Source organism: Protopterus annectens, chromosome 2.part0, assembly GCF_019279795.1.
Source record: "Protopterus annectens isolate FY-2018-M chromosome 2.part0, PAN1.0, whole genome shotgun sequence".
Lineage (NCBI taxonomy): Eukaryota > Metazoa > Chordata > Ceratodontiformes > Protopteridae > Protopterus > Protopterus annectens.
In genome coordinates, this window is record NC_056728.1 from 1,585,024,953 (window position 1) to 1,585,033,785 (window position 8,833).

Here is an 8,833-nt window from a genome sequence, read left to right on the forward strand (position 1 = left end):
CAACTTGCTTGCACTTGCAGCTGCAACACTTAAAAATAAACATGTCCATGTATGACCACTTCCACAAAGTTGGGAGGTGTACACAACCATAACAATCTAGGACTTTTCATGGTCACTTACTCTGCATCTGTAAAAAAAAAAAAAAGAGTTTGGCGGCATGCTACATCAGGGAGACTGAGGGTACAGACACACACACAAGGAAAATCATGTGTAGGTTCCTTTACATGTACTGAAAATACAAGTCACTGTAAGCAGTAACAACAGAAACAGTACCTACACAAAGACCACTAAAGCTCAAAGCAGAAGAGGAGGAGACAGAAAATAAAATATTCAGAAGGGCATTACAGCTAACATTTTCAGCTTTAGACCACAAACAGGTGCCCACAATATCACTGCAGCAACTTTAGTTTTCATTGATACAAATCACACCAATGCAACTCACGTGATTAAGAAAAAAAATCCACATGCAAATCATTTTCATTAATTAATATATTTTCTGCATTATAGTTAACATACGTACTTTCTTTATTTGCCACCCTTAATTTTCAGTTAAGTATTGGTATTTTTGTTATATTCAGACATGAGTAAAATCTGACAGTCTTTTGCAATAAATATCATAAAATAATAGCTTCACATAATAAATATTCTTTACAACAAAAAAGTATCAGACATCTGTTTTAAAAATAGTCAGAATTCAACTTTATGCTCTGTACATATATACAAAAATAACAGCCTTTGTGGCCGAGGCAACAAGATCAGCAGACTATAGTAAAGAAAGGAAAACATTTAGGTGCAGAGGACAAATAAAGACACAGAAAGGAAATTAAAAGAAAGTGAAATAATAAAGGCAGTCAAGTCAGCACACACCAAATATTTAAATGCCAATTTTTACAATCCAAATAAAAACTGGAATTCGGTTAATAATTTAAAATATCACATGGTCACTCATAGAAGTAAAATGATCCAGTCCAATGTCCTTGCTGCTCTTCTGAGGAACTGCTTTACATGGAAAGCCACGGCCACAGGATTCAGAAATCTCAGTAACATGTTATGTTTTAGACGAAGGACTGTACCGCAGCATCTGATTATTCCATGCCCTCCATCATTTCGGGGGTGGAGGGGGGGGCAAGACTAGCAGGAATTAGAAGGGAGAAAAGAAACTTCGAAGAGACACAGTTTAAGTAACTGGAACAAAGAACAGAATTACCCCCCCCCCCCCACCAAAATCTGCCCCTCAGTTAACAATACTCAACACGGTTTTCCTTGAACTCTAGAAGGACAGCTCTCAAGTTTACAGTATACAGTGTTAGAGTTCCGGCATCGGCATCCAGGCCTGTTCACCCGGTCATAGCACCGCTGACACATTTTTACACATCCTTTAGCTGGAGGGTAGCAAAGCAAGCAAGGTAATGCCAATGACATTAATCCCATACACAAGTACCTCGAGCAGCAGTGTGCTTGAGTACAGGAACATGGGTTGTCTGCACAAGAGTCCCCCTCATCATCATTAGAGCAGTGATAGAAAACACCTTTAACCAGGCACATACAAGTGCTGTACTCCACCATACTGTCAGCAGAGCACAAAAACTGTTTATTGCAAGTCAGACAAGAAGGCAAGGTTCGCTGTGCTGTGCATTCACCACATTTGCATTTGCCACACTGTTCACAGATAAACTGGTGTTTGGTCTGATCCTCTTTCACAGAACTTTTAAGGCTGTCCACAACCATGGAAGGTGCTTTTGGCTGCATTCGAATAACCCTTTCAGCTCTATGTCCTGAACTTAGTCTGGAAGGGGGAGATCTGCCCAACAGTCCCTGTTCTGAAGAGGCACTACTGTTGCTCCCAGAACTAGCTGCACTCCCCGTGCTCGTAGACCTGCTCAGTGCAGGTGCCCGGACATTACAGTGGTGCACAGTGTGGCTGGATCTGTGCTCATAATTGTTATTCACATTGAATGGTAGGATTTCGTGAGTTCTTTCATGCTTTTCCTGTCTGGAAACTGTCTTTGTCCCTGACTTTTTCACTGAAGAAGGTCCTTCTGTGTATTCATTGTTGATCCTAATGGCCTTGATCTGTTCCAAGGACAGAATTGCTGTGTGCTGCAGTTCTCTTTCAAATTCAAACCTCTGCCTGCTGTCCAGTGAAGGCTGCTGTATCACAACTAGAGAACCGCCCTGGCCATGATGACTTTGGGACTCCATCTGTGGCAAAGTTGTCTTCCCACATTCACAAGAGACTTGGCATGCATCTGAATTCCTGCAGAAGAAGAAAAAAAATAAATATTGGAGTCTCTTTAAATACAATACTGGAATACTTACAAAAAGTATTTTACCACTTTTACTCCAGAAACAACACTTAAAATAACACTTAAAAGTAACCCAGTAATGTTAGTGTTTTAGAATCTCTACTCAAAAGCAACCAATAATGCATCTTTTATTTATTTTATTGGGGGATATACTGCATGGCACCAAACAAATAAGTTTTACAAGAACAACAGATTTTCATCTCCTATTTAGAAACTAACGTTCTTAGTACCTTTCAAACAAGTGGGTTATGCCGACTATACTAAAGTCGAAATAACTTTTTCTACACTTCATTGTTTAGCTAAGTTCACACAATTTGACACCCTAAATGTTTCCAACTAGGATATAAATGCAGTTTAATGCAGAAACATGGGAACAGCACAGAACCTAAATGTTTCCAACTAGGATATAAATGCAGTTTAATGCAGAAACATGGGAACAGCACAGAACCTTTACTGTTCAGTTCGAATAACTAAGCTTAAATTAATTAATGTTTACCTCACGGTAAAAAGAAAAAAAGTGAACTACTACAGTTGTTACACCTATGCTTTGCAACTGTTTTACAGAAAATTTTCTACTCAGTTCAGCAAAACTACTATCAAATAAAGTTCTGCTTAATGCAGTCTCAAAATTCAAACATATTCTGCAGTAAGACTTCAGCACAAATCAGATCACTTAACAGAAAATAATGTTTTGTTTCACCTAGCATTAGTTTTAACTGACTAAAGTCAATTTTTCCATAGACATTAAGAACTGCAGCTAATGTAGCTGACAGCACTCACTAAAGAAGGACAGTGGAGCACCATGTCAAAACCCAAACTTTAAGACTGACCACATTAGATCCCCTGCGGGTATGTCATGCGAATCTAATCTACTTCTTTTCTTACTTCAATTATTGTATTAATCTGTTACTGGTAAGTGAACCGGTCCTCCCCCAACCTTATTCAGCCACAAATCGGGCCCACGGGCTGGACAGTTTCGACATCCAAGAAACACCGATCCCTTGAAATAACGAGTTTCTCCGTAACCCGAAACGTGACAACACTTGGAATGGTCGTATGTCACTGTGTGCACGTCACACCGGTTCTGGTGCACAATTTCACCTGTTTTTAGTACTGCACAGTTTCAAAGTTCTGAACCGTTCGTGCACGGTGCGTACATTTTTAGGGGACCGCTGCAGTGTCTTCACTCCCGTGATGTAGCTCACGTTGCACAGCGGCCTTTTCCTTCCCCCAACCAGTTACGGCTGTTGGTAGCAGCAGGCCCAGCGCGCGAGGACCATCCTCGGGGATACGGCACATTCCCGGCTGTCAGCACGTGAACCGAGAGCAGAACCCACCACCCGCTGCAGTCGACTAGTGCAGCAGGAGCAACATGGCACAGTGAGCGGATTCAGTGCTTTCCTTTCACTGGACAGCAACAATGCTAGCTCTAAAAAGTCATAATAAGCAAGAAAAAAAAAAGGATGACAAGGAGGAGGAAGCACCTTTTTCACCCCCGAGCATGTAACGCCGAAACCACGCTAAAACAAAGGCAAACACTTCAAAAAAACATCGACAGGTTGTCCGATCGCACTTCTAAAACTGCAAACCCGTTTAAGATAAACCCGAGCAGTCAGCCCTGTGACGTGAAGTCCGGGTATGGGGGTTGCATTCCTGTTGTGTTGCAAAATACAGTGGGGAAACGCATACAACTGACTGCAGCAAATCACCTTAGACACGTACACTGGCTTAGCTACTGCCCTATCGGAACTTTTTGTAAACTCCCAATACACAGACCCCAACGATACTTCCGTCCCAAAACTAAAAAAAAAAAAAAAAAAAAAAAAAAAAACACCTTTATAAGACACAACATACACGTTTTCCACCACGAGAAACCTCTGTTCCCTTTCGGAGTTAACTAATTTATAAGTGCTGCGACGGAGTTCCTTTTCACTTTCTCCCAATGCCTGGATCTGCAGGTTAAAGCATCTGCACGAGCTCTCCATTCTATTCACGAGCCGATTAATAAATAGATCGCGAAGCCAGAGGAAGGAAAAAACTTATGAATGAAAACAAGGTCTCTGGGGGGAGGGGAAGCTTGTTTGTGCTTTACCGCATGAGGGCGGACTTCGTCAGTTTTAAAGCGGCAGTATTCTGTAATTTTTCAATTTCCCATTTGTCTGGAAACAGTTTGGTTATTATCAATGACACCAGCAAATTGCCGTTAGACTAAAATTCTCGGCTGTTTCGAAGCAGGCCGAATGCCCCATCTCGTTTCCGCTTTTTACGTGGGAAGATAAATAATCTGCGTTACAGTTATGCGTTTTCCCCCAGATTTTCACAGAATTTTGTGATTTTTGTCCGTTTATCGTACAATGTGGGCTTTTTTCAGGTAAATCATTAAGGACTCAAAACAATAAATAGTGACAGCTAGTTGAGATTAAAACTTAACACCTTTCAAAAAAATGCATGTTAGTGTATGTTAATGTAAAATTTGATATTCTATCAACGTCCTAAATTTATAACAGTAATATTTAAAAACTGTCCCTTGTTTTAGGGCCTTTACCCCCCCCCCCCCCCCCCATTAATTATTGCGTTGCCTAGACTTCTTGCACTAGGTATGACTACAAACATTTTCCTCTATAGCCAAGTATGTGTGCGAGTTTTACACATTCGACATCAGATTCTTTCCCTAAAGTTCGGTACCCACGACTTCCAAGGAAAGTAAAATGGCAGGGCAAAGCGTAGAGGTGTTAATGCACAAGTCAAGCAAAATGACGAAACTAGAGACCTGTCAAATTCAAAGACAAAAGGTGCACTGCCACACCTGCTTCAAGGCAGCAGGATTTCAGACATCAATAACTTTTAACGACTGCTGAGCCTGACAGATATTAGCCACTTGCAATAAATAATAGAATAAAGGGGTATGGGCCCATCTGAATAACTCTGGATACAACTTCGCACTCCTCAAGAAAAATGCATAGAAATACAATCCATCTACTTCTATTAATTTTCCTTCTGAAATGTATGGCCTCCGTCCCGAGTATTTTGGTCATATTCTCCATTACTTTAGAAAATATGGGAATGAGAAATACCGTATATTTATTACTGCAGTCAGTCACGTTTTACTTACTATTAAAGTAGACAAATTAAAGCATTATGTACAATGTTTCTAACAACTACTTGCATCCAAAAGTCCACTCATGACGTACATAAACAAACACGCACACACTTCTACCAGGTTGCAACTGCTTCAAGGACAGGCGTTCTAACCATTACTAATTATTATTATTACCGTTATTGTTATTATGCAACGTTCTCATCCATTACAAAACAACTAAGCATTGGCAGCACTCCTTTGAGAAAGAAAATTATTGCACTTGCCCAAAACAGTAATGGACGTTTTAATTAAAACGTACTAACCGCGACTGAAAAGGGTTTCTGGACCAGTCCACCTACCCCAGTTACCAAACTGTAAATAAATAAAAAAAAAATCCTGCAACTGCCTGTGGCATCGCTACTAACAAGTTCTGCTAGCGCAGGTCAAATGTTACTTCTACAAACAGATTCTCTAGGAGCAAGGTGATATGCGTTCGGTGTTGGTCACCAAACGTAATTGTGTTGCAATTTTGAGTGCTTGTTGAAAATTCTACATAGGTGGATCTTCACACCACACAAGACACATACCCAGAGTCTGACAGCACAGCAGCAATGATTGCAAAATATTTGCAGCATTCCTCGCTAGGTCAGTGCAGTTTGTTTTACCTTGTCCTCATGCAGTGCAGTAATACTCAAACACCACCTGCCAATGACAACAGTTAAGACCAACTTGTGACTTTTCAGTTGCACCCCCGCCCCTAAAATTCAAGTGTCTTCACTACTCACCTACCGCTAAATAGCCACCAAACTCAAATCCATTGAGAACAAAGGGCGGTATAAAAATCCTATACATAAAATGAATCGCCGTGTCAAGGTTTAAAATTTGAAAGCAGCATTATGGTGATCGTAATGCAGCCTCCGTTGTACTTGCAGCTGCCGGAACATCTTCTTTAAAATTAAGTCAACCAGCAATATCTTTAATTCCCTTTTCATAAACACCTCCGAGTAAATCCACGTTTTCAACGATGATTAACACTACGTCTGCGAAAAAAAGAAACCACAACTCGTTTCGGATTACGGGACAAATGCACTGCCAGAATTCTGCACACCACACATATGCCAGGGGGGTCTGCAAGACAAATGGAAGAATGTAGCTGGAACCGGATGCTGTACAATACAAAGTGCTTCTCAGTTTGGAAGACTTTACGCGTCAAATCAGCTAAACTATCTGGAGTGATGGCTTAAAAACTGGTGTACAGTTCTTATAAACTCTGTTGCACGTAGAATAACTTTTGTTAGCGCCGGCACTTGTTGCTATTGGCAGACCTACAGTTTGATTACACTCCTACAGTCAGTAAGTTCGCATACTGAATGAATGATCATTTGCTGCAGAGACTTTCTCTCGACTGCGTCCTTTGATTGGCTCATACCCCCACAGGGAGCGGAACGCTACCTTCCGCTTGTCGCTCATTGGTTTTCCTTTTAAAAAGAGGCATGTGGTGACAGTAGCTGTGGGAGGTGTGTCTACAAACATTTTTTAAGGTGGAATTGAGCCCATTTTGAAAGAATGGCAAAATTAAGAATTGTTTTCCAAGACTCGTGTCTCAGAATTACCCACAAGAATGTAAAAACACCAGATGGTCAAAAAAGCACGATATCTTGCATTGTATTTGTACAATAAAGTATGCGATAAATTCTGTTTTTTACCCCATCCCTGTTTTTTGCTGTACTCATTGTGATAGAAGACTACAATTCTTAAATGACATGGATTTATTTAGCAGCTGTTAAATTTTTTTTTTATCGGAGCTGCAGAATGAGAACGTGTCCTAATAATTTAGATAGTTTTAACAACATACTAAACACGTATTAATTTTATTTCCATGCATCACGTACGCACAAGTTTTGCTTCAGTTCCTTTAACAACTTGACACCAAAAACACTCCCGAGTAATAAAGGCAAGGACTGCTGTGTTTGGCTTTTGCAAGCCCTACTAAAATTGTTCTTCGTTTTTAATAATTAGAATACATGCAAAGTAAGGCGTAATATAAAACAATGCAAGAACAAGTTCCTTGCCTGCTACAATACACAGGCCTACCCTGTTTACAATAAAGTGTATGACGGTCTACTACCGTTCTGAACGATCCACCTAAAACAGGGCTTACCACTGTTTAGTGTTCCCGGTCAGGCACCCAGCGCGCTTAACTGTCTGGTTTGATGGGCAGAGGATACATTACATCCGGAGCCATTCGAATGGGAAGTTCAGTACAAAGTTAATCTCTCTCGCTCTCTTCTATTCAAATGGAAAATAGATGTGTCCTCTTTATTTGCAGCTGCTGGCTCCTACCGTGCTGCACCGGATGGCTGAGCTATAATCAGACCCAGGGTGTGATCTGCCCTAAGGCATAAACAAAATCAATAAAGTAATTATAATGTATTTAATACAGAAGAGTTTCTATGATATATATACATCCATACGGTGCTAATTAATTAATATTTAAAAATATATTGCTTGGAAGTTTTTTTTTTACAAAACTGTGACAGTTACATGTGCGTCTGTAAGTTTTAGGTGTAAATATTACATGTACAACCCCCCCCCCACACACACACACACACACACACACACACACACACACGCACACAAAAACTACCGCTGCAGATTAAGGGTTTAGCTTGTCAGTATATTACATTATTAAAATAATTTGGGACTAATTTCTGAGTAAATCAACGAGCATGGCTGAAGAGGTACAGTAACAGTACATATATCTTTCATTCATTTTTAAGGCAGCTTAGTTTGACCACGAACATAATGTGGTAATGTGTCCTTGCTAGATGAATCTTTCATCTGTGTACCTCAATCAAAACCGAATTCCTATGACTCGTTTATATAAAAAATGGCACATGGATTGGCACTGAAATGTTTTTTTCCCTGCTAGAACCTTTCCTGTCCTGAGAAACAAGAGACTCAGTTTCGCATTAACACCGAGGAGGGGTTGAGACTCGTGATTTAGATGGCATGATTATAGAAATCAGATGATAAATGTTTATATATAGCTTGCTGAGAATGTCTAATGTACACTGTTCGTGTCAGAAACAATACTTCTTAACACAAAAAATCTGGACAAAGCCTTAAATATTTTTTTTTGGGGGGGGGGGGCAAAATAGAGACCGGTTTTAAATATTGCTCTTATAAACTTAGAATGCTGTTAGAATAACATGATTTGTGTTAGCCTGCATCTTTCTGTATGATATAAAGTCTGAAACTCAAATGTATGACATTTAGTGAATTCAACATTCTGTAGTTTGCCAGAGAAACGTAAATTTTAAGATGAGCTGACCGAAAATATGAGGCAAAAATCTGGACATTCTGCGTAATTTTGGACAGTCGAGTATATCATACAAGGGCTACAACCTCTCTATCTCTCCATTTGCAGTTAGTTGCCTGTGGACCA

The 8,833-nt window shown here is 40.0% G+C and overlaps 1 protein-coding gene across 5 annotated transcripts; it reads right to left on the minus strand.

Moving 5' to 3' along the window:
• Positions 1–471: 471 nt before the first annotated feature.
• On the minus strand, positions 472–6,840 carry SPRY1 (sprouty RTK signaling antagonist 1). 5 transcript variants are annotated; one of them, XM_044061684.1, is made up of 2 exons: positions 6,175–6,840; positions 472–2,257 (listed from the first exon to the last, which is right to left on the minus strand). In XM_044061684.1, exon 2 carries the CDS (start codon positions 2,200–2,202, stop codon positions 1,249–1,251), a length of 954 nt encoding a protein of 317 aa, XP_043917619.1. In that variant the 5' UTR covers positions 2,203–2,257; positions 6,175–6,840; the 3' UTR covers positions 472–1,248. The 5 variants fall into 5 exon arrangements, with proteins under 5 accessions (XP_043917619.1, XP_043917618.1, XP_043917617.1 ...); XM_044061683.1 differs by having other exon boundaries at positions 6,171–6,840; XM_044061682.1 differs by lacking the exon at positions 6,175–6,840 and adding an exon at positions 4,161–4,382.
• Between the last annotated feature and the right edge of the window lie 1,993 nt (positions 6,841–8,833).